Raw genomic sequence first — 26,844 nt, forward strand, 5'->3', positions numbered from 1 at the left:
AGTGCAACAGTACAAGCCAGTGATGTAACAGATTTGCTTATCAGAGCATGACATAGCTTTTTTCCCACTTACTCTGGTTTTTTTGTGAGAATATCTGGTTGCCTGCAAAGATGGTCTACAGCTTCTGTAAACTAAATGTTAACTAAAAGTTGATGCCCCACCAAGATGTTACTTTACATTAAGTCTCTTAAGGGAAGTTGTGAACTACCAGGTGTGAGGGTCTGGGTGGTTTGGGATCAGATTTCAGTTTTTTCTGTTTGATTAGCCTCACTAGATACAAAGCAGTCACCTTTTAGTTATAATTCTTCTTACCCAGCTTCCCATGCTTCTTTGAACCTAAAACACAAACAAACAAACAAACAAACACATTTATAGAACAGCTAAGAATCTTATCGTTCGGAGGATAAAATCAGGCAAGAGGTGACAAAATTGCTCATTCCTCATATCTGCACTGAGAAACAGAGCTGAAAAACTCAAAAGGCTGAAGCCTTTTTATGAGATAATCAGGTATTTGCTAGAAAAATTAATTTTTTTTCCAAAATGTTTTACATTTTTAATGGCCAAACAAAAATACAGTAAGTCCTGAAGTAATTCCCTGCAAAGCTTTGGAAAGTCCAGATGCTGCTGTGTAGTTTCTATAATATAATAAATCGACATCCTGAATTCATTTTAGAATTAATTTTACTGTATGTTCCTTTTCTGCTTGAGCTCTTTGTGGAGTTCACAAGTAGTCTGAACCTGTTACTAAGTTTGTAGCTGATTCTGTCTAGCCCTTTACAGAACTGGGTACTTAATTCTCTACATATTTAAAATCATCCCCATAAATGTTTTTAAAATATTTAATATAATGAACTGAGCCCTTATGAGCAACCCAGCACTTCAGTTTTGGTACAAAACTGAATGAATCTGTTTTAATCCCCATAATCTCCACACGTTTATTTTGTAGTTTTACCTTAGGATATAGCATGACCTCAGAACTGTTCAGGTTTTGCTTCTTCTTCTTGTTGGTTTGTGGTGGGTTTTTTTTAATGATTTTTCTGTTTTTTTGTTTTTTTTTTTCTTTTTCCCTTTTTTCTTTCTTTTTACATTTTTATTAAACTACAGGTCTAGCATTGAGACAGTCAATATACAATATATAAGCAAACACTGCTGGTCTCTAAAAGTGAAAATCATGAAATCTGAAATACATCAATGATAAAAGCTTGAAAAAAGCCAATATGGAAATTGTTACATTGAACCAATGTAATGACATCTGAGCTTTTTACATTCATGTTAGGAATATTTTGGCTTCCTTTCATTCATGACGGTACCAGGCAAATTTCCATGAAGTGACTTCAATGAAGCTTCCAAGTCGTTTACAAAGTATCCGAGTTCAGATTTAGCTTTTGTTTTGAAGCTCAGTCCAAGCATATTGAAAGTTTCATCTAATACAGCATTTTCAATTTGATCCAAACCAAGAAAGTAGAAATATCAGTGGTCTACAGCTTGGATTTCTGATCAGTTTTCCTAGAAATCATTAAGCCTTTAAATCAATCATCCAAATATAAGCCATTATCTTGGTTTTTTGCTCCTCATAACACAATTTGCATGTAAACTGGAATCTTAAACATTTAAAATACTTTCTACCACTTCTGTCTTTCATAGCTACTAAACTGAATTTGAGATCTCTATTAACATAACATAACTTCCCACTGGCTTCTTTATGAAATGCACATTTGCAGATATACAACGTTCCTTTTTTTTTTCCTTCTTTTTTTTCCCTTCTTTTTTCTTTTCCCCTCAAATATCTATGCCAATGCAGTGTTTGAATGAAACTACTTTCATGAAAAAGTGCACACAGTGTGAGGCATGAGACTATGGAAATGAAATGCCCTTTGGTCTGAGGAGGCTGACACTGACCCAGATACAGCTCTTGATCACTTCCCATCCCTCACAGCAATTTTTGTTACAGCCTTGTCAAGATCAGTTTAGACCAGCCTAGCCAAATGTACAGATTACATCTGGGTCTTTAAGTCATGCTACAAAAAAAGGTGCAACAATAAACAAGTCCATGTGCATTCTCAGTCATAACTATGAGCAGAAGAACCCTTGAGATTCCTCACTTTGGCATTAAATAACAATTATAAAGGCTTCTAGTATTAAAGCAATACATGGTGGGACTTGAAATGGTAACAGCCCCAAGTAACTTGTCAATTGAAATAAGACTCATCCCTAGTCATAAATAAATAATCTCTTTCCTGGTCTCACTTCCATGCCAGGATCAATATCTCTTAACATCTTACTTATTTTATTACTGCTTTTGGTTTTCTGGGACTGATTGAAAGTTGCTCAGAGGAAATCTTTGGTTTTGCTTAAGTGTCCGTGACATTTAATCATGACTTTCCTTGCAGTTTAATTCCAACCAGTCAATCAGTTAATCCACTTCAATTGATTCTGTGCTCTCTGTTATTGGCTTGCACTCATTGGGCATCCTCTGGTGTCGACTCAGCTGGGTGGCTTGTGTGAAGCTCCTCTCACACCTCTCGCACCTGGTGAAGGCAAGAGAGAAAATTGAGACCAGGGAGCTGCTCTGGGGGAGGGTGATGGGCTTTGTCTCATCCTGCTTAATCAGAACAGACACTCAAAAGTGGCTTCAGATTTTACTGGCTCAAGAGGTTTAATTGGTGGCTACTTCCAAGGCCTTGATGCCTATGATGGGACAAGGCCTGTCTGATTCAGAACAGAGGAATCTGTCAATAGACAGGGGGAAGGTGATTTCTCCAGAGAGGCCTGTCCTGCTGTAGCTCTGATCACTGTCAGTTCAAATAGATAAAGAACAAAAAGAGATTTTTAGGAGTGAGCCATCAAAGCAGCAGCTTGTCTGCAGTTTTCTGCTCTGTAACCCCTAGGAGAAATTGATGACAAATAGAATTTCACCTTCTGCTAATTTAAAATCCACAATTGCCTATTGGAAGAAGAAAAATCACAAAGCAATAATTGTTCAGTGCTAGAACAAGAGAAAACTCTTTGTTTATCTGATCTGACTGTGAAGTGGGGTTCATTTTACATAGGCACCATAGAGTTAGTGGTTGCTTTACCATCTGAAAATACCCATGCTCTTTGACAAATCTTTGGGTTGATCATGAACTTAAAGCTGTCACCCCTGTTTGTTATATTGTCTTTTACGTTGTGTCTTTTTCTATGCTATTCTCTATTTAGAGAACCATAATCTACAAAAAAATGATGTGTGAATGAATGAACAAAGCCACTGCATTCTGGAGGGGATAGGATGAGGGTTATCATTAGCTTGGAATTAATTCCCCGTCTCTTCTCTGAAAGAGTGTCTATCATATTTAATCTCCCAAACACTGCCCTCTTAATTTGCATTCTGAACACTAGATAGGGATGTTTGATGAGTCACAAATACAGATACAGCAGATTCTTCTTCTATGCTGCTTGCTCCAAAAGTAAGCTTTGATTTAATGGTACTGTGTGATGTTTTATCTTCAAAGAAGATTATCATAAAAACATCACTATGGTGAATTCTTCACCTTCAAAGGAGAAGTGAGGAAAACAAAAGGCTCAGCTAATTCATATTCATCTTTCTCTGTTCACTGATGTGAATGGTAGAAAATGAACTGTCACTGATCTAGCTGCTAAAAAAAAAAAAGAAAGAAGAAGAAAATAAAGATATTTTCAGGCATGCATAAATATGGAATATTCTTCACATTAGTAGTTTTTTGTAAGCAAGTTCTGCTTCAGGAGCATTTAGCACAGACATCACATTCATTCAAGCTACTGTACCAATCTAAAATGTCAACACTTCTAAGTTGTGTTTCTTTGATTGTCTTTCAGTGAATATTTTTAGCAGCCTGTTCCTCTGTTAAAAACTGCACTGTGATCTTGACAAATGTAAAATGTCAGCTTTAATGTATCAGACCTATCAGCTCAATGAAAATAACTCAGAAGTATTGATCACTTAATGATTTTTGGGGTATTCATTAACGTCTATGTGCAGATCATCCACTCTCCAGAGCTCCTGAAATGCTGATGACACATTAGTGTACTGCTGATTGTTTATTAGAAAACTGATTAGTTACTGGATTAGTGTGTCAAAATATACTACCTTTCATTGCCTGACAAACTTGCAAATTATTGTATTATTTTTATATACATAAATATATATCTATCACAGAGGCACTAGAATCAATTTTAAGGCTGCAGGGTTAACGTAGCCTGTATGAGATATTGCCATCTACTTGAACTTGATAGTTTTGTTATTTTGATGTCTACAAAGACAAGTGCTTTCCTTGCTGAGTAGTAGGAGGCTTGGATCTTTGCCTAACTGAGCTTAGGTGGCACAATTGCAAAATAACCTACAAAATCAGGTGTGGCAACACTCTATTTCTAAGTGCCTGGCCAAATAAATAAAATGTGCTATGTCAGGATGCCTAGGGGCCATATGTGAATCAGAGAAAGACTATAAAGTAATTAAATTACAGTTACTCATTAAAACTACTGATCACGAAGCTGTGGCAGGCCTCCTTATCCTTTCTGGAGCTTGCCTGGGAGGCTAAAGCTGGGTGCCACATTCACTCAGCACCTTGCATTGCTCCTGAAAGCACAGAGCAAGGCTCACTGTATTTCTTTAAAATGTTAAGTTCCCATCCTTTATCCACAAGCTTCTTCAGCCATGTGAGTGTTCTAACTTCGCAACCAGAGACTGTTCTGGGACACTTTCATGCAGACACAGGAAAAAAGAATGCTAAGTAGAAGCCAGAAAAGAATAAACCTCTAGCTACAAGCATCTGTCCTTTGGAAAGAGAAGATGTGGGTGCCAAATGTTGCTGCTGGTTGGGCTGTGCTCTCTACACTATACAGCCCTCAGGGATCAGTCCTGGGACCAGTCTTGTTCAACATCTTTGTTGGCGACATGGACAGTGGCATTGAGTGCACCCTCAGCAAGTTTGCTGATGACACCAAGCTGTGTGGTGCAGCAGACACGCTGGAGGGAAGGGATCCTCCAGAGGGACCTTGACAGGCTGGAGAGGTGGGCACAAGCCAACCTCATGAGGTTCAACAAAACAAAGTGCAGGGTCCTGCATCTGGGTCGAGGCAATCCCAAACACAAATACAGGCTGGGCAGTGACAGAGGAGCAGTCCTGAGGAGAGGGACTTGGGGGTGCTGGTGGACAAGAAGCTCAACATGAGCTGTCAATGTGCACTTGCAGCCCAGAAAGTCAACCAGAGCCTGGGCTGCATCAAGAGAAGTGTGGCCAGCTGGTCAAGGGAGGTGATTCTCCCCCTCTACTCAGCTCTGGTGAGACCCCACCTGGAGTACTGCATTCAGTTCTGAAGCCCCTATTACAAAAGGGATATGGACATGATGGAAGGTGGCCAGAGAAGGGCCACCAGGATGATCAGAGGGCTGGAGCACCTCTCCTGTGAGAAGAGACTGAGAGAGTTGGGGCTGTTAAGCCTGGAAAAGAGAAGACTCTGAGGCGACCTTCTTGTGGCCTTTCAGTATCTGAAGGGGGCCTACAAGAAAGCTGGGGAGGGACTTTTTAGGATATCAGGTAGTGATAGGACTAGGGGGAATGGAATAAAGCTGGAAGTGGGGAGATTCAGGCTGGACGTGAGGAAGAAGTTCTTCCACCATGAGAGTGGTGAGAGCCTGGGATGGGTTGTCCAGGGAGGTGGTTGAGGCCCCATCCCTGTAAGTGTTTAAGGCCAGGCTGGATGAGGCTCTGGCCAGCCTGATCTGGTGTGAAGTGTCCCTGCCCATGGCAGGGGGTTTGGAACTGGATGATCCTTGTGGTCCCTTCCAACCCTGACTGATTCTATGATTCTATAAAAGTGAGATTAAAGCCTTTGGCAACACACCTAATACCCTTGGCTTTCTCATGGACCTGGGTAACCTTCAAGTAGTACCTAAGATGCCTAGTATCTCCTAGACACATGCAAAGAGTGGGGATATTTTTTTTCAAGATTACAGATTTGGATATATAAGTACCTGACTTACAGGCAGGGACCTGTATTAGGCCCCTAACTCCTCTCTTCAATGTGATCCAGAGAAATTATTGCTGGATACAAGCCAAGAAGAAGGGTGAAGGTAACAGCCAAAGCAGTGAGTGTAACTATCTTATGATATGTAGGAATGGGAGGAAGAGGAGGAATATATTTTCTTTTGAATTTTGATGATTCTTTCCCTCTATAAGCCATTCTTTCCCAGCCTGTAATAGCACAACAACCACTGCAATTACTTGTGTCTGTGAGACTAATGACCATGTGCATGCATGGTTTTACTGTTGTGTTGGAAGGAAAAACAGTCAGAAAGCAATGGTCCCATCTCAAGGCACCACTCACAAACTAACCATGGGAATGAGCCCAAACCCAGGCTTTTGAATATAGATCAAAGTTTTTTTCAAGCCTCAAGTTTACATACAAGTATTGGCAATAATGAGAAACCAATTGATTTCCACTTCAGCCATCTTATGTCATTTAAGAGTAATTTAAACAGCCCCTGAAAAAAAATTTTGTTGACAATATGCCTGTGCCTTTGTTTTTATTGTAAGGAGCAATGTTGTACTACTACATCCAACCTCATCAAACACAAGACTACGACAAGGTTTGCCTGTGTTTTTTCTCAGGTGGAGGTTGTAAACAAAGTGGTTGCTAAATTCACAAACAACATGAACATCAATGTTTTTTGGATATTTCTAAAGTACTGGGTTTTCTGGATTTGGTTAGATAGCCCTCATTGTCACTGGTCTTCTTGTTTGCTTCACTTTATTTTCAAAACACTGACACAGAGGGGGTTACACACTGGATTGGTTTAATTCCTGAGTCTAACTCAACCTCTGTGAAAGCCTTCAGTTGCAGAAAATCCTCAGAGTCTATCTTAGGAAATAATATCTTCATTTGATATCTTCAAAGCAAACATTTTGATATTTTGCTCAAGAACTACTCTTACACCACATTTTTCACTCATTTGAAGGTGTTAATAAATGAAACAAAACAAATACCCAGGACAAAGCTGAGATGTCACTACAGGTACACCATCTGTATTCAACCTGGAATGAATGCTCACTTGCATTTCAGTAACAGCACTGAAAAACACCTGGGTTTTCCCTATGCAAAATAATCTTTCCTCTGATTCTTTTTGATTGACTCCTGAATATTAGAAGTTTGCATAACCCTGATTCTGCAAAGAAGTCCCTTAACTATTCTCAAACTTTACTGAAAAGGAAGAGACTGGGAGAGAAGGATTTAAGAAAATGGGGATGGCCAATGATTTTCCTTTTTCTCCTACCTTTTCATTTACTTAAGAGCTTTGTTCCCAGACTAGCAGCCATAGTGGAGACTTCAGCAAGATAAGAATACACAAAAAGTTTACAGTGGTGAGGCTGACTTGATAGCTTGTGATGACATGAAAAGAAATCCCTTCTAACTGGACCTGCAGTCCAGGCAATACAGCTAAAGCTTTGACTACAGATAACCTCACTTAGCATTGTTATCTGTAATGAAAAGCAAATAGAAAAGTCTTTGGCCATACATCCATAGTTACCCAAGACCTACAAAGAAAGTGTCTTCCCACAGAAAAAGCTTTTTAACTAATCACAGACTTCATCTTAAATAACAATGAAAAATACTGTCATCCCATGTTCACCACTTTTGAAAACACCCTCTGAAAAAAATTAGCATATGAACGTATGTTTGATATTGCCTGCTTTGTCTATGCACACTGTAATGTGTTCAAATACTGCTTTCAAAACTGTCTTACTACATTAGAAATAGTGAGATTGCATTCACAGTAGAGGTAACTTAACTATTCTGCTGACTACCCATTTTCACCTATGAAATCCAGCAGAGTAATATCTTTAACATTATACCTGTAATTTAAAAACTAATTTAGCTAGAATTTAAGTACTGCTAATAGTAAAAATATAGTTCAAGAGAAGAATGCACATTATCACACATACAGAACTCTTTGACATACAGAAACCCTATTTCAATGGGCTTTTCTGGGTTTGCACTCTTTTTTTTTTTTTTTTTTTGCAAGTGAATACTCGAAATCCCTTTGCAAACAAATATTTAAAACCTAAATTGCATAATCAAGAGAGATGAGTCTTGTTCTTTCCCCTCTTTATTATTCTTGTTTACTAGAATTTGTTATTTTTTTTTTCCTAAGCTTACTTAATACCAGGTCTTTGACCCGTCCTTTTCAAAGGAGGATCTAAATGGTGATGAGACATCAAGATGGGCTGCAGCTATCTCTTCTTCCTCCAGCAGAGACAGCATATCGACTTCTGGATAAGTTTTCTGCCCCTCCCCTCTCTTAAACGCAAGCAGTCCTGCATGGGAAGCAAATCTGCCGCTTTTGAACAGCTTGCAGGATCAGACCATATGTGTCCCCTTATCTAACTAGTAGGGATGGGAAGATCTGCAGTTCCAGTTTTAGCTTCATGTGAAATTACTGGTCAACTTACTGCAAATATGTCAACAAGTCTTCCAGAGAGAAACTGGCACTACCTGTTTCTTGAGTTTAAGGAAGAAACTAATAAAAATCTTAAAAGAATGAAATTATGCCAAAACTCCACATTTTTTATTGGTCTTCCCTACAGCTTTAAGAATGGGCAGATACACCACAGAATATTTAAACAGTTCAGGCAAAAGTAGGGCAAAATGAACAAATAAAAATCCCAGACCATTTGTTGACTACAGTACATATATTAAGCCCTTCACAAATGAAGTTGCACAAATGAAGTTGTGCTGTAGTCAAGACCACTTTGGAAAAGGGGGAAAAATTACTAAACCAAAGGGGAAAAATAATGACTCTAAATGGGGTAAAATAGCAGATCTATTGGAAACATGACAAAAACAGGATGTTAAGGAAAAAAATTAAGTGGAGTCAACAAGGTTACACATAAGTAACACCTTAACATTAAAAGAAATCTATTTTCCATTTTGACCTGGAAACCTCTTCCATTAATTACTAAAATCTATTTACACAGCAACTAGATAAAATCAATCTGATTGCTCACACTATTTTTGGCTCACTTTCTATGAGCTCTGAGCATTCAACAGACTGGCTTCAGAGGAGAAGTTTAGATGCTCTGAGTTTCTGAGTTTTGCCACCAACAGCACTATCCTAGCCATGATCTCTGGTATGCAAGCTCTTCTATAGTAGGTATGCAGTATTTGGTTCCTGGCTCTGTCCCCTTGCCCCCAGCAGAGACATGTATGAAGGCCATGCTTCCTTTCAACCATATATGGAGGCAAAGCATCTCTACTGGTATCTCTACTGAGCTTGTTATGAGGGGTTCTGACAGGCCCCATGGTTGAGTTCTCTTACATTAACCAGATCAAGAGCACAGTACAGTAAAAGTAGAAAATAAAGACAAATGGAGAAGAGTAGATGGAGGACAGACAGTTCTTGGTTAGAAACACACACCTTCTTCCACATTGGTTCCCATTCTTTGTAGGAATATTGGGTTGCTTCCAAAACAAGTGGTATCAATACATAATTCATTGATATCAATACTTTATTTTTCTTCCAGACTCAGATTATTCCAAGTATGGTTTTACAACTTCTGCCTGTCAGCTCAGCAAAGGCACAGACACAAATATGGAAAATGTGTATTCTGTTTTGGAGAACACCTCCTATGCAGAGTCTTGTGCAATGGAAGGTAAAATCCATCTGGATCACTTATGTTAGGGCTGGAGGTGAGCACAGAAGGAAAAGTTCTGAGACTCTGGTGTGTGTTTGGCTGTAATTTCGGTAAATGTAAACTGCAGAAATAAGCAGTCTTTTTACCTAAAAAAGTCTTGACTAGGCACTTCCTTTTAATTCAAACAGCTGAATGCTGTCAATTCATTATTATGATCTTACCAAACTTAGGCCTCAAATTTACTTTCTCTATTCAGTAATTCTGAGACTAAAAAAAAAAGATGTATATTTATCCCCTCTATTTAACCAGTTCCAAATTAGCTTTTATGTGAAGGTCTATCTACCTCAGCATATGTGCAACAAAGAATCATTTTAATGCTTTTACAGCACAGCCTGTTCCAGTCTTTAGTGTATTTTCAGCTATGGTTCTCTAGTAGCAGCATGTCATTTAATTAAAGCAATCAAGTTCTCATTAGAGGACAGAAAATCATTGAGGGCTTGCAAGGCACCCAAAATCAAGCCTGGTTTAATTCTGGTTTTAGCCACACCACAACAATTTTATGTGGTGATCTGACTTTGGCTTTCAAGGGAACCTCTGCATGTGCTGGTGTGGAGCAGTGATACCAGTGAACAGAAGCAATGCATTTCACACCCTAATCTCAGCAGGCAAAGGATGCTGGCTTCAAGTACTTACTTGAAGGGCTTTTCCCCAGTATGTGTCCGGATGTGATTGTTGAGTGTTGTGGCACCAGCAAAGGCACGACCGCAGTAGCCACACTTGAAAGGCCTGTCGCTGGAGTGTGTAACTACATGATTCCTCAGCTCTGAAGGTTGGGAGAAAGACTGGGAGCAGTGACCACACTGGTAGGGCCTGCAATGGGAAAGAGAAAAACCACACCATCAGTGCTTTCTACTGATGTGAGCAAGATGTGGGCAGGAGCATCTGGTCTCCCACTAATTTCCAAAAAGAACTGCAGGTGTACTTCTCTGGTGCTCTCTGGGGAGATACATATCCAAAGCTTCATTACCTCCTTACTTAATGTAAAATGGTTGTGCAGGAATTGACTGAGAGTCTGTGGGCATAATGCACCTCAAAACATAATTCAGCAAACTAGTGAGCCTGCACTGCACATCACATGCCTGCCTTATATCTCCCAAAATCAGCAGGGTGCTCCTTGGGCATTAAAAATTCTTCACGCATTGGAAGCAAGATACTAATGAAATCATCTGTTGGTGCCAGGTACAGTTTCACCTACAAATGTGTAGCTGGTTGCTATGCCTATATTCTGAGTGGATTCTTCATATTGCTTTGGAGGACCTTATATTTTTTGAGATCACACTTTTCATTAGAGACACTGGGAAAAAAAATAACCATCATGTTACAATTTCCTATTACTGAAATATTTGCACTTAACACATTTCTCCCATTCAGCCTGCAAAAGCCTTTTTTGTGATCTTGAAATAAAATACAGAACTTAGGTTTTCAACAACATAGTTTGTTAAAACGAACACAATGAACAAACAAAACTGACTGATATGTTACAAATTTAGAATCAGAACAGACTGTAAACACAGAAAGAAAAGGATACAAAACATCAAGTTTACACAGGACTGCTGAATCCAAATGTCATTGCTACCTAAAATAAAATGTAAAGACCCTACAACTGTATATCTCTCTTTGGTAAAAGTCATTTAATATCAACATCCTACAAGGTTTTTATTCTTTTCACATTTGATTTAAGTCAGTGGCAGAGTCCTGCATGATCATCAGACTTTTTGCTGAGAAAATTAAGAATTTTTCTAGAGGGATATAAATGAGTTTCGCCCTGCACGACGTTTTAAGGCACGGCTTTTGATATCTGCATTTCTAGAGCCAGTGGCCAACAGGAACTTAATTGTTCTCTCTTTAATAAATGTATATGTTTAAATTGCTAGAAAACAAAATTAAAGGGAAGGAGACAATGGTGGCCAAGCATGTACAATTCAATTAAGTGCAAAATAATGTGAACTATCTCATTTGTCAAGTGAACTGCTTAATTGTGGCTACTTGCATCACTGAACACAAATACTATTATTTTGCAGTGCTTCAAAGCACTGAACCCTGATTGTAGAATTTTTTAGCTTGATTAATAGCTCAGTTTTGGTCAATAACTCAATAGCTTACAATTTTAATTACTTACACTTGAAAATCTAACTCCTCTCCAACAAGTTTCAATGAAATGTGTAAAAGCTGTGGAAATCTTACTTAATCAAGATGATGTGGTACTCAAAAAAAAAAAATTTTTTGGGGTTTTTTAAGTAACGAATCTCTGTTTCTCTTCTTATTTACAGAGGAAATATTTATTAAACTTGACGTGAAAATGCATGCACTGGCAAACAAAGATGATTTGTGAATACAGATTTATTTGTTTGCATATTTTGAAATTAAACACTTTTAAGCCAAAAGAGCATGTTAAGATACTCTGCATCCAAGAAACATTGATTTTCTAATAGTGAAAGGGACCATTAACAACTATTAGCCTCTGGTTATCTATTTTTAACAGCTACCACAATAAATGATATAAGAGTACACAAAACCAATTAATCTTCTTTTTTTTTTTAATAGTTAGTGTGATTAATTTCATTAAGTGAAAAGTTACACTGCAACATGGCTGTAAATAGTCAAAATTCCAAAACAGTTATAATTAAACATTGTGATGCCAAGTAAAATGTTTTTACCTCCTACATTGACTCAAAACAAGTTTCATGTTTGCAAAGGGTATTAACCAATGTACTCAGAACACATTTCAGTGGTTGATGCTCAAGAAAAACCTCCATAAAAAAATCACCTATAGTTAGACCAATTTGATTATTTTTTCCTTCGTCCATATCTTGGGAAAACAATGATTAAAAACATCACCTTCCTTTTAGCAAGGAGTGCATTTCTTCAGTTTATATACAGGTGATTCTGGTTCACATTAAAAAATTGGACAGTATAGGTAAATTTTTCAAGCTAGATACATGGCATGCATTAAACAAAGCTTATTTTAAAAAGAAATCCTACAAATGCATTGAAACACTATAAAATTGTAAAAATGTTGTATCTGTTTTGCACAATTGCAAGTTCAAATATGCCGAAATTTTGACAACTTTTGAACACTACTGTTTTTTCAAAGAGTCAAAAAAAATCAGTAAGTATAAAAATTATCATTTTGTTCCCTGGTAACCATTTTACTGTTCTCAGAAATGTTTCTTGGCAGAAAATAAAATCAATATGCTGTTTAAAAAAAAAATTAAAGTGGTGCAGAAGGACTGAACACTAGCAACACTCAGTTCAGTGAGTACATTGGCGGAGCAGGACTGTCTTTGATGTAGCTGTTATGTCTTCTGCCATCACTGTGGTCTGCAGTGAGACAATGAATTAAGACAGTTACCTCTTTATAGCAGAGCTTTACAGACAGAAGGAGCAGGGACATAGTGACAAAACCAGTAATCTTTATAGGCTGCATTTTCAAAAATGTGTTGCTAGACTGAATGGAGCCCCAGCCCAGAAAACTAACTTCCACTGGAATAACCAAGTACATATTGTGCCTTTTTGAGCATCACTGCACCCATGTGAACATAAGCATAGCTGTGCCACAGCCCAGGTGTCTGTTGCTGCTCCAGAATATTAATGTTCAAAAAATTCAAAAATTCAAAATTAAAGTTAATTAAACACCTAACTACATATTTTTCTAGTTCTATGTCTTCATGTCTGAGCTAAAAGAAAGGGAACCTACTTATCTATAAGCAAATTCTCCTGTTAGAAAAATTATACTGTTGTTATTAACACCATGTATCACCAAGCAGATATCTAGGTTTGTGAACATGTAGAGTCACCAGCTTTTCATAGAGACCCTTTCATGTAGAGAGTCATTGACTAGATGGTAGGGTCTCTAGAAAAACCTGACTACATGACAGACCACTATAGGAACACAGGGCATTCAAATTGAAATTCAGAAAAGAGTAACAATACTGTGATAGTTTCCAGGTTTTATAGTTATTTAAATTTTGAGGGTTTCCAAGTTATATTTTCAAAAACCAAACCAGTCAAGAATACTTTTTGTTCTCTAATTTTGACAATTTCTTGAATAATTTTGCTGTTTGATGGTATTTTTTTTTCAGCTTACAATTTTCTCACTTCTCTCACATTTGTAGCTCATTTTTTTCTGGATAAAATTACATCATGTATAGAACCAATACAAAACTCATGCTAGGCCATAAGGGTTATTGAACTTCACTGAAGTTCATGCTTTGTGCATAGCATGAGGAAAATAGAAAAAATCCATACCTTTGAATTTAGAATAGGTGCTGGCAGACAATTGTATATTTAAACTGAGTCTTTTTGGATTTTTGTTTAGCAGAAGTGACACAGCTTTTAATTATTTATCTTCTAATATTTATCTGATAGTACAATATGCTTCCTAATTCCTGACTTCTAAATACAACCAACCAATATAAACTTATAAACTGTAAAAAATTCACAGTCTGAATTATTAAAATTCTGAAAAATCTTGCTATTATTGTCCTCTGAATTTTCAAACTTTTTGTTTTAAATTCTTTTCTCATTAAGAAGTTGCCATTGAAGCCTCCTTAAAAGTGAATTTGTTGTTTTCAAGGGGCATGTGGAATCTCACTGCAATCCTCAGAAGAGAGATTGATTCTAACGGTGGGTTCCTGAATACCTGCAACTCTATCAATGAAACTCTGTCAGATCAGGGAGACAAATTAGCATATTGCCGTCATTTTTTCACCTTAGAGAAGCTAGAAAGCATTAACTGAAGGCAGAGGGCCTGGCATGCAGTTAAAGCTGTTTTTCTCCTTCTTGAGGACTAAGAAGAAGTGAAAAAAGGACTTGTGAGGGTCTGAAACTGCAGGGTAGAACTCCATTGTACCCAAAGGGCTGATCTGTGATTTAAGAGATAAAGATACATTAACTTTGAACTTCAAGCTCCTGTTTAAAAAACAACCAAAAACATCTCAATTTGATAAACTGAGGTGCTACAGAAAGACTTGAGTAAAATTATGTCTAATAATTGCAAGGGCCAGCTAACATCCACAATCTATCACCTTGAAATTACCTACAGAGTGAGTTTTTCCTCAAATTTACATGCCAGTCTGTGAGACTTTATATCACACAGATGTACATAATGTATATGAAAATGTGCCACAGAGAGCTTTTGAGAACTGCAGCCATCTGCCCTCCATCAACACCAATACCTTGAATATGGTGGTCATAGCGAGAAAGAAGAAAGCTATCATTAAAAGAAACTGTATCATTATCAGAAAAATGGTTGCTGTTAAAAAAAAAATTTGTTCTAAAAATTAATCACTCTGAGCAAAGGCTTTTGGTTACCCCTTTCTGGAGCTTTCCCAGATATGCTGGTGTGGCATTTCTGCAGCAGGGGGAAGCAAAAGCCAACAACAAAACAAATGAAAACAAAAAACCACAAACGAACAAACAAAACCCAACACAGATCTATGTATCCTGCTTCAAGAAATACTTGTTTAAAATGCTTCTGTCTGGGCAAATCTCAAAAAAAAAGTCCCAAAGCCTCAGAAGGTCTCAGATGGATGGATTTATTTCTTCACCTTCAACAGCCACTCCAACCCCAGTCACCATGAAGTTTGAAGAGAAGCCCTACAAAATATAACTAAAAAAAAAAAAATCTCTGTGGGAGAGGTGAATTATAAGTAAACCTGCAAATAATTTTAAATTAATTTTAATTTAAATTAAAATCCTAATCTCAATAAAAAATAACAAACACAGTAGATAATTTTGTATTAATAATTTTTCAATATATTTTTATTTATTAAATCATCTGCCTGGTAAATGGGACCATTTCTTTCTTACTGCCTAACAGAATTAAGTATATCTTGGCTTTTTTTGAATGTCTGCTCTCATTAAGATGTTTTCTGAATCTAAATGACTTAACATTTCTTTCTCTTTTTAAAGCCTGTCTCAAATATCAGTCCGTGGAGTCCTGAACAGATTCAGAGATGTTTTCCCTGCACCTCATGCTTGTAGGTAGTCAGGATTGTTGAAAAACAAATACCAAGCCAGAAGAGATAGCCTAAAGTCATTTCCTAGAGAAGACAGGCCCTACTGCTTCAGTAACATCAAAGATGCAGTGGCTAGTCTGCTCACAAATCGCTGACAATAAATGGGAAACTGTTTATCAGCCAGAGAGGTGCTGCAGGTATTGTTGAGAGAACACAAATCAGTCAGTTGCACCCAGTATTTCAGGCTAGCAAGTAAGTATGTTTTCACAAATTATTCTCTGTTTTTTTGTTTCCAGGAAATTTTGTACAACGCTTCAGGAATTTTTCCTTCAGAGTAATGCAGTATGCATAAGAAACCAAAGACATCTTCTTTCCACCCACTGTATCAGTAAATAGCTGATCTACCGGTACAAAAAGCTTCCTGTGATGTGAGCTCAACCTGTAACGACCTCGAAACAGGGATATGAGAATCCTTTAGCAGTTATAATCTGCAAAACTGTTATTCTAGTAATTTCAATGAATTGGAGTGATCTTAAACAGGTTCATGTGACTGACATCCCACATAATACTCTAAAGACCTATTGGGAAATGCTTTTAAAGAAGTTATGCTGATGGCACACCTCACAGGAGCAAAGGTGGCATTACAGAACTGGCCTCCACAGGGAGTCTGCACGATTTGTTTAATGAGAACATAGAGATGTAAGTCATTTTTCAGTACAGAAGACACATAGGTGTCACAGCACAGAGCACTGCAGTTTGTAGTATTTATGCAACAGATTGATCCTAACTATATTGCAAACTCATTTAGGATTTATGCTGTCTCTACAACACAAGATACAATGATTCTTAAGAACAGGATTCACAAACCACAACAAGACAAAAAGGAAATAAACTAAATTAGCCAGTGTCGATATGGAGAAAAACGTGTTAACTATTATGTTTTGAACCTTCCTGAAAGCTTCTGGGGTTCAAGACTTCAAGTCAGAATCTTTACTTACCTCCTTTCCACCCCAAACCTCCTCAGATGTGCTGAGTCCTTTCTCTACTCTTTGCTCCTAGGGGAACCAACTTTTGTTCCAATCAAGATAATTTTCTGCTGCTATGCTGTGGGGTATTCTAAGCTAAAAATGCTCTGCTTTGTCTTGCTGAAGCTGTTCTACATGGACAAATTGGATAGGCACAGGAGAGAAAAAACAGTAAGATGTCATGAATCTGTAATCACAAATCAACGATGTTCACTTCTAAGAGGGAAGACTAAAAATCCAGCCTGTGTTTTGGTAACACTTGATTCAAGTTATACAAGATACTTAGGAGAAAATTTAAATAAATAAATAATTTTAAAAAAATAAAGCTCCAAATCTCTCACTTCCAAGATGACAGACCCAGTTGTAGGATAGACATCCCCATTTACTATCCCTCAGAGTGCAGAACAGCCCCATTAGAGAAGACTGTTCTTGCATTATCTGCAGCTTGTTTCTTCATAGGGGAAGACTTAAGTGGATGTGAAGGAACAAATGAAATCTAGGCATCATACCTGGTTAGATAAATCACTGAAAAGGTATGTGGAGGAGCCTCACGACATATCTGTTCTAGACTTCCTGACGCAGTATTTATACTGGAAGTGTAAGAGCCCACAACACTTAGGAAAGCAAGCCTTTCAGCACTTCTACCTTGTGGCTCTTCAATTGGCAGTTGTGTCCTACAGCTTCCTTAGTATGCTGTTTGTATATGCTAATGCCAGCATAAAATTCAGAAAGTCTTGAAAGGGCTTGTTTGCATTCATAATATTATCAGGCCTTTAAGTTCTATGAAGATTTGCCTGGAATCTAGTTTGCCTGTAGCATGCTTGATGTTTCCTCGTGGAAAATGTGATTTATATTCCAGTATCTCTACATCCACAGAATCATACAAGCATAGGTATATACACAGGTAACCACATACACAAAGAGACATAGATATGCATACAAACACACACAGAGGCTGGTTATTTTTGGTAGTGTTTTGGCTAAAAGTAATTCACAATTAAATGCTGCTTTTAGAACAACCTTCCACCAGGGATTCTCTGCTCCACTCAAACCTTCCTCACAGCTGAAGAAGAGACAAAACATGGGCAGTCTTTTTTATTGAATTAATTTGATTTTTGTCTTTTGTCCTGCCAGCTATCAAAGTTGTCAAATAAACCAGCTTTGATTCATAAATAATGGTTCCATTATATTTACTGTGCCACCGGTCAGAGTACCTGAAATTTTAATTCACTTGTTCAGCTAAATTTCATCCTCAGTTCACGGCCATAAAATTCTGTATTGACAAACTTTCAAACCAACTTTGACTCTGAGGTATCTAGTCAACATTTTTCTTCTGTGTGGATATTAGTTTATTGAATAAGTGGCATCTGTTTTCCTCCACATCACTAGTGGAGTAGGTATTTCCTTTTGACAGCTTTGCACGATTTATGGGTTTGCATGCTCTGAAGAAAAATAGTACTAAGCAAAAAATTCCAATTCATTACCTCTTAGTACTTAATTAAGTTCATACACATTGCACACTATAGGTGAACCCTGAAATGACTGTGACAGCCACTGAGAAGCAAGTTAGATTATCTTTGGAAGACAAAGAGATTTTTAATTATCTTGACCTCATTTTTTCTGTCTATGATATTAATAAACTTTCCTTCTATTTTGTTGCCTCCATCAGATGTACCCAACCATTCTGAAAACAAGATTATATCCTTAGCTATTTCCTTTTATCTGCACATTTAGGCACCAAATGTTTTTACAAATAGTGAAGTCAAGCAATAGTTTTTATCAGCTTACTTCACACAGCTGCAGATGAATTATGTTGTACAGGCTTCCTCTAATAATGGCTTGGGTTTGGAAATGATAACAGTTTGATAAAAGAAGAAAGGAGTGGATCTGGCTATCAGTAGATACAGAAATAAAGAGAGCCTGGGCTTTACCTGTCAGGGTTCTGCGTACACACATGCATCTGTAAGAGGATCCGCTGGGTGAAAGTCTTAAAGCATTGCCCACATTTCCAAAGATGCCAGTCACTGAACTCAGAATTTAGTTGGCTTGTTGAAGTTGGGCTTGCAAGAACTCGCTGGTTTTTGACACTGATCTGGTTAAATCCTGACTCGATGGACCCAGACTTATCCAGGAGAGAAAAATTTCTGCTACACGGAGTCTGTGGAAATACTATGGATCGCTGTGGAGTGGCAGGGGATAGTTTGCTACTTTTATTAAATGGTTGTAGGGTGTCTTGTCTGGACATGGCCTCCATTACAGTCGAAGGGACATTCACTGGGAGAAAACAAGAAAAGTCAATAAGATCCTTTTTATGCTGTATTTAAAACTATTACAGAGTTGGGAGACACCAAAAAAAATTAAAACAAACAAAAAAAACCCCACAACATCCATTTTCTTGACACTAGAATTAAACAACTTTATTTTAACAATGCACCAAAAAATATGAGCTTGAATGAGACAGTGATCTGAATGCATGATCCTTATTCTGCGACACTGAAATGAAAACTCATGCAAAGGGGTGTCTGAGACTGAAAGGACTCAGAGAAACCTGACTGTGATATACATTGATTGCACAACAGGATTGCCATCTGAAAGAAAATGCTGCTGCACTCATGATACCCTGACTCTGCATGTTGCAGTCAGCATGCTCAATTGTTTTATGACAGACAAGCATGAATTTTGGGAGCATGGGGAAAGGAATCCTCGCTTGGACATTCGTTGCAATACAGCAGGTCTGTACTGCATCAATAGTTCCCTTATCCTTTTAAAAGGTGGACATTAAAGATATTTTACTATTACATCTCACAAGTAGTCACACAGCCAAAGCCAGTGATTTCACCATTGGCTCATCTGATTAAGGCTAATAGGAGTCAGATAACACAAGACAACGCAAAGTATAGGCAGAGATATCTTTGTGCATCAATTTCTCACCCACAAAATAGGAACAAAAATAATTTCGAGTTCATCAAAGTCTTATGATCCTCAGGGAACTATGGCTTATGAAATTGTCAGATGTTTTAGAAACAAATGCAATACAATGTTCTCAGAAACAAATGCGATACAATGTTCTCACAAAGAAGTGATTTAGTGCTGAATTTGGATGTTGCATGATAAGGAAGGCAGAAGGTCAAACATATAGAAGTTGAACAGCTGCCTCACTCTTTGATTACCACCTAGATTGTGCAGTGAATGAAGCAGGGGTCCTACAGAAAAAAAGAAGTCAGCTAATGAAAGATGGTACCTCAACTTTTTTAAAAAAAAAAAGCCCAGTACTTTTTCATGATTTCTAATTTTGGTATGCTTAAGATAATGACGATGTAAAAATAAAATATGCTGCACTTATATGTGTGTGCCTACATATGTTCACACATTTAGTTACTGTCACAATGAGTTTATATGCATACACAGACACATAGGTGTATAGCACCTACTAAACAGAAGATTAGAAACTGCAAGTCTGTCTAGGTAAGTCATGATGGCACATTTGTAAGAGAAAATGCAAGAATTAAATTTCAGTTGCAAGCTGGAATCATCCAACATTATTTAATGCACAATAAAAGTATAATATAAACTAATCTTTTGGTAATACCTAATGGTAATGCCCTTGGTAATACATTTCGGTAATACCTAATCAACAATACCACTTATATTCTAACATCCTCCATTAATTAAATTTAATCAAATATTATAATATTTGATGGTATTTAATTTACTGAAGTTGAGATCCTCCCTAGGCTGTTCTTTTCTGGAATATCTGAGGACTTGGTTGCTAAGCAGAGTTACATCTATGAGGCTCTCTATTACAGGTTTCCAGACATGTTATACATATTCTATGTCCCTTCAGTAAAAGGGGCAATGTGTATGCTTTTATTTTGTGCCAACATTCTCAAATCAGACTTTTTCTTTAAAAAATTGTATTCATAAAAGTTCACTGTAGTATTAAGAGCAGAATGCTAAAGGCCTAAAGAATACAGAGTTTGTATAGGGTGAAAATAGTTCAACTGGAGGAGAATGAGCAGAAAGTCTGCTCTGAGGGCTTAAGTGGCACTTGTCATATACTAGCCAGCAGCTGGTTCCATGCTCAGAGATTAATTTCATCTACTTAGTCAGTCTCTCTGTGGATAAAACTATGGTTTCTTTCACAGCAGTGACACTATTTAGAGATTTCAGCCATAATGCTTTGCTTTTAAAATAAATGTTTTGTGAGCTTCAGCTCATGAAAGAAAAAATAATATTTCTATATTGTACACTGCAGAGCATGAGTTTTATCAGCAAACATTACTGCTGGTAATTAAGTTTCTTTTAAGCTTTTCTCAAGCCCAACAGATTTGAAAACTCAAGATGAAAAAGGATGTTTATTTTTGACAGTTTAATCCCTGCTCTCTTGCTGGTTTATTGCTGCATGGTTCAGTATTTAAGTTGCTATTAAGTTGCTATGAGACACGAGTTCATCCTAGCATTGCTGTTTAAGAATCCAAGTGCTTGACCTAAAAAATACGTTTTATATGTAGTAGAATAAGCATGGACAGCCACAAGGTGACTTGATCAAAATCAGTCAGGCATCCATTATTGTTTTTTTCCACCACATAGATACACATAGCTGTCAAAATGGAAGAGAGGTCTTTGATGCAAGCTCTAATTAAGTTCCACAAACAAACAGTGAAATTAAAGGGCATTCTTGGATCGCCCACTGCCATTACGGATATAGAGCACTGGATTGCGCTGGGTCTATGTTACAAGTTACATGCTAAATTTTGTGATGATTTCTAGCAAACTAAAACAAAATACTGAGAAAGTGTAGAATAGATGTAAATGGGGATGGCCATGATGGAATGGAGGGTCATTGTCATTTCATGTTACTTACACTGTGTTTGTGTTTGGAGAAGCTGGCTTTTACCTTTTAACCACAAGGATCTCATGTCAACAATCAGTCAGACAAAGCTTTCCTTGACATATTCAGTGGTAACAGAATGAAAAATCATTAACATAGGCCTTGTGGACCTGCAATGCATTGCTGTTTTTGGCAAGACAGTGTCTTGTGAGAGATCTGACAACACCAGAGAGGGCCAAGCAAATTGGTTAAGAATAGACAAGGAATGAATCACTTATAAGGAAGAATGTTTCTACACACTACCAATCTATGTGGGTTTGATATGATGGAAAATCTGCTACTTAATTGCACATACCTGCACACTTCCAAACACCTCCATTTATTTAGGTAACCATACCTTGCTTTTGCACAGCTTAAATCCATCAGTGTCAAGGTTTTATTTTGTGCATGTCAAGTTTACCTTAAATATATAACCACTTCCATTTCTCTTAAAATACTTTAGGAATATAGCTGGCTTACATGTGCAGAAATGCAAGGAAGGACTTACAATTTTCGTCTTGTGCAATGCACTGGAGAGGGATGCCAAAGAAAGATGTGTAGCTGTCATTGTACCACACCAACAGTTCAGTGCCCCTTGGGATGTCTATACAAGCCCGGTAGAATATATTTGACCTAATCAAAAGAAAAATAAAAATGCCTAATTTAGGAACAGAGTATTCTCCTCTTATCATACATAGTATTACAGCAGAAATCCTTTTCTTTTTTTTTTTTTTTTTCTTTTTAGGCATTTCTACAAATAACTAAACAATAACTTTCTGATTATTTTAAAACTAAATCTATCATCATGGAATGTATTTTTTTCCATAGCAGAGGGTAATGAAGGACTTACAGGCACTTTCTACCTAACATATTTTAAACACTAAGATTTTACAAGCACCAAGATTTTATTAAAAGACAGGTATCTTCTTGCAATGTCCCTTTTCAAGTGACTTTAGAAATGTTTCATTTTGCCCACTCAGTACAAGCATCAGAGTAATACACACAGTTCAGTAAGTTCAGTCATTTCAACAGCTTCACATTTGCTATCTAAGCTAAACTTAGCATATTTTAGGTGTAAATAGGCAACAGTTCTTCCTTTTGAATAAGTTCATTTAACAAGATGCTTGAAGTAGCATGGCATGGCCTTTCATTACAGCAATACACCACCAAAAGAGAGATCATGGAGTGTTGAGTAAAATAGACTTTGGTTTAGAGAAAACTAAAAAGGGGTTTAATCTGAATATACAACCATAAAATCTTAGCCTGTATGGAACACGAGGGTAATGTCAACAATCCTTCAGTAAGTATAAATTAACATTACCATAAATGTGATAACTTATCACATCACTCTGTGGGGAAAGACTGTGGATATTCCTAGACCACTGAATTGAAAGCTGGGGGTGGGGGGAAATCCTGGAGACTCTAGTATAAGAACAAGAGCCTTGATCTGATCTTGCACAGATGTAAATATCTTCAGAGTGACACTCCTATAGTCAACAGATTTACATGGGGGCAAAAACTGTGTATGATTAGAATCAGGCACTAGATAAAATAAAAATGTTATCAGTTTATAGTGACTTTTCCCTTAGGCTTCATGTGGAACAGTAAAACATACTCCTGTAAGATGGATAGAAATTCAATATATACAAGAACACTCTACTCTCGCTGAAGGATTACATACCAAAATGATACAGTCAAAGTACCAAGAAATGACCATTTTTTACAAGAGCTTATGTAAGGCAGAAAAGCATCTATAGACCAAAAAAAAAATGTTAGTCATCAACTGGTTTTCTGAGTGAAGAATTGCTACAAACGTTAGCCTGAAGTTCAAGATAAAAGTGTTTAGGGTTGGTAGGCCTTAAATTTAGACTTTCTATAAAGAATTGGCTGTAGCGATGCAATTTGTTCCTTGTATAACACTGCAGACATAAGGAGAATCTTTTACCACATTTTTCATGGCAGTGAGATATGCACTTGTCAACATATTTTGTCACCGCAAAGTGGCTCTTGGCAACAGGATCATAAAGATCAATAAAAAAGTGCAGATTCTCGATATTTTACTAGCAGCTGCAAAAATTTCATTTATCTTGTTATTTTCCTCGCTTGCTGCCACCCTGTCTCAGGAGGGCACTGCTAGCTAAGCAGAATGGTTTTCCTACCCTTCTATGAATATCTGACAAAAACTCTCCCCTTTGTGTCTCTCCCTCTCCTTCCCTGCTCCTCCTCTCATCTTCTCCATCTCTTTCTTCCCAGAGCTGCACATTTTGTTAATTCTTTCCACTGTTACATAAAAATGAAAATTGGAGCCACGCTATAAATTACTAGCATCTCCTAACTTGAGAAAAATTGAGTCTACTTTGTACTTCACCCTTGTAACATTTCATCTCTCATTTTGGCTTCCCTTAACATAAACACAGCAGCCCAGCAAATGAATGTGCTAAAACCAAATGACACACTTTGCCGCTGAAAGAGCAGAACTGTTTTTGAGCAATGGGTGGTCTGTGAGGCTTGGAGTAGGCAGAGAAAAAAAAAAGCGTAAGCGTACACCGTCCCTTACAAGCGTACAGAGCTTCCAAAACTCGCAGAAATCTCTGCATGCTGAAGTACATCAAAGGGATTTTTCCCTTTTCGGATAATATTTCCTTTGCTGACATGTATTGTGGTTGGATGACTCATAAAGATAGCTTCATGGCGTCCCAACACAGTTGAAGCAGAACACATGCCAACAAACATTATTGTCAGCCTCAAAATAAAAACAAAACGTTCAGCTAAGGGTCAATCAATCAAGAGCACTTTGAAGAAAATTCCATTTAGATATTACAAATCATAACAGAATGAATTTAAACCAGCTGACTTTCTGTGAGGAGGACGTCCATGTACAATAAAAATTAGGCCGGTTTTTCAGTGTCCAACTTTTCTATTTTCTTACACTTGGATGCAGTCACTGGTGATGGATGCCAGTTTTTTAAATTGTGTTTTTGTAGTTCATTTTATAAAGATCTGAAGTAATCGAAAACAGATCAACAGAGGGAACTCTAAGCAAAAACTCCATCATGAAAGCAGAGTTGTAAAATCCACTTAATACTGACAGATGTGTAATGACTTTCTCATGCTCACTTTTCATTTAGCTTTGCCATCTATATATATGCGTATGTATTCATTGGGGGGTTTTCTTGTTTATATATATATTTATATGTATATGTATATTTCTGTGCATGCACACACCACCAAACTGATAAATATTTCACAAAATAACTACAAAAATACTCTTTCATCACAGCAATCTTTATTCATTATACCATGTGTTTATTTAAATTCTGGTGGGATTTTAGCTATAGATATCAGATATTTAAAGGTATAATAAAAGATTTGTAAAGTATAAATAGGATTGTTATTTTTTTAACAGGGCATTATTTAGTCAACTGGCCAAAGAATAAAAAAGCTGAAAATACAATTGAACAATTTTACCACTGTTAAATTGAAACCCTATGGTGTAATCAAACTTTATATATATTTCATTTTAGCTTTCTTTTGTATGTTTTATTTTTAATTTTAAAGGTATTTTAAATAAATTTAAGATTCTTCCTCAAGAGAATAAACCCTACTCTCTAAAGCAACTAGCGAAAATCAAGATTGCTCACTGCAACTGGCAAGCCCAGGGCATTCTTTGATGTGCTTCCTACCACGTTTAATAAGGCCAAGCAGTTGCTTCTGATTCTGAGGCAGAAGGTTTGTTTATAGCTGAGATCATGTATTTATGTAATGGGTTGTCTCGGTTTTCTGGGTATGTTTGCAAGTACAAAGTAAAATGCACGACAATTTCTTTACATTTTTTTCTTAACATTTTGACCTCCTCTATGCAGTGACATTGGCTAGCAGGTGCGCTCAATGCATAAGCTTTAGATGTGTACACGTCTCATGACTGACCCTCACAAAGCCTTTGGGTTTGAAACTCCTGGCATTTTTCCGCCTCATCTGGCAGAAGGGTGGAAGATGACTTGTGTTGGCTTGCTTCTGATCAGACCATTTGAAAACTTGCAGAGGGCTCTGTGCAGTGTGGTGGTAACATGGGTGACAGAGGGCGGTACTTGTTCTTGGGTCTAGCACGCTTAATACAGCGGCCTCAGCTCAGGATAAATAAAGTCAAAACCTTCTTTACCGCATGGTGCAGCTTTTGCACTGCCCAGAATGAGCACTGTCCTGCTACTGTCATTGCAATCAAAGGCAATAGTACTGGTGATACAGTCTAACTTTTCACTAAAAAACATTTTTATTTTGTTGCATTTAGCAAACCAAAAAGTACTTTACCTGTACTGAACCACTGTTAAGTTCTGTTCTCCACAGTGCCTTGCACATCGGATATACCTCATCCAGCTTGACTTACTGGGTTCCCCACCATCAATAAAGTGCTGCAGTGTCCCATCTTGGTCATATATCTAGGGGAGATGTCACAAGGTCAAGTAGTTAGAACAAATCATCAACAATCATTTTCACTGTTTTTCTGGTGTCTCTCTGTGCCTTTTCCAGGAATTTATTGCCATAAGATTTGTCATTGCATACTGATGGTCTTAGAAATCTACATGGAATAGCAGAAAAGTGTTTGGGGGGATGCAAGTTGATCATGTTTCTTCTATCAAGCCAATCTTCTTGTATTATACATATTTGTGGTGTCTCAAAGATGTGACCATGTTTCCCAAAGAATATTTAACCTATTTTGACAGGCTGGCCTTAAATAATGAACTGCCAGATAAACAAGAAAATCTGGATGTAAAGCCTGAATCGAAATAGCTGGAACATCTGAGTAAGGGGCAGTAACAATCTCTAAACAAGTATCCCTTCTTTCACATCTCAGTTGCAGAAACAGCATGTACTTCAGCAACCTCACATGATACATTAGGGAGTTGTAAGATTCGTAATACCAAAACAAATGAGACTAGAAGGAAAAAAAAGAGCTGAAGATGTCTTCAGAAGCTCCCTTGAGACACATAATTTTTGAAGTAGTAAATGAGAAATCAGTCCTGAGAGAATCACGGTTTTCCTAAACATGACATTGCTGCTAAGGACATGAAAGTCAGTTATGGTTAATTTTAAAAAAACAGACAGTATGTCTCCATTCAGAACTTGGTGCTGCCTCTGAAGTTGAAGAATAAAATTGCTCTAGAGGCTCTGAAATAAAAAGATACGTTTCACGCACACCTGTCCCTAATGCTTAGAAATTGTCAACTACGCAGTGATGATCCTAGTGAAAGCACACAGTAGTTTTGCAAGATTTTTACTTG

The 26,844-nt window shown here is 37.3% G+C and overlaps 1 protein-coding gene across 1 annotated transcript in view; it reads right to left on the minus strand.

Annotated features, from left to right (window-relative positions):
- Positions 1 to 2,413: 2,413 nt before the first annotated feature.
- Positions 2,414 to 26,844, minus strand: part of PRDM6 (PR/SET domain 6) — a 74,295-nt gene continuing 49,864 nt past the window's right edge. Inside the window, exons 3-7 of the mRNA XM_054398108.1 lie at positions 25,874 to 26,001; positions 22,074 to 22,198; positions 18,627 to 18,969; positions 10,344 to 10,520; positions 2,414 to 2,528 (exon numbers count right to left, since the gene is read on the minus strand). Of these exons, the coding sequence (XP_054254083.1) occupies positions 2,414 to 2,528; positions 10,344 to 10,520; positions 18,627 to 18,969; positions 22,074 to 22,198; positions 25,874 to 26,001 (888 nt within the window). The remainder of the gene's footprint in view (positions 2,529 to 10,343; positions 10,521 to 18,626; positions 18,970 to 22,073; positions 22,199 to 25,873; positions 26,002 to 26,844) is intronic.

Source organism: Indicator indicator, chromosome Z (assembly GCF_027791375.1).
Source record: "Indicator indicator isolate 239-I01 chromosome Z, UM_Iind_1.1, whole genome shotgun sequence".
NCBI classification, from domain to species: Eukaryota; Metazoa; Chordata; class Aves; order Piciformes; family Indicatoridae; genus Indicator; species Indicator indicator.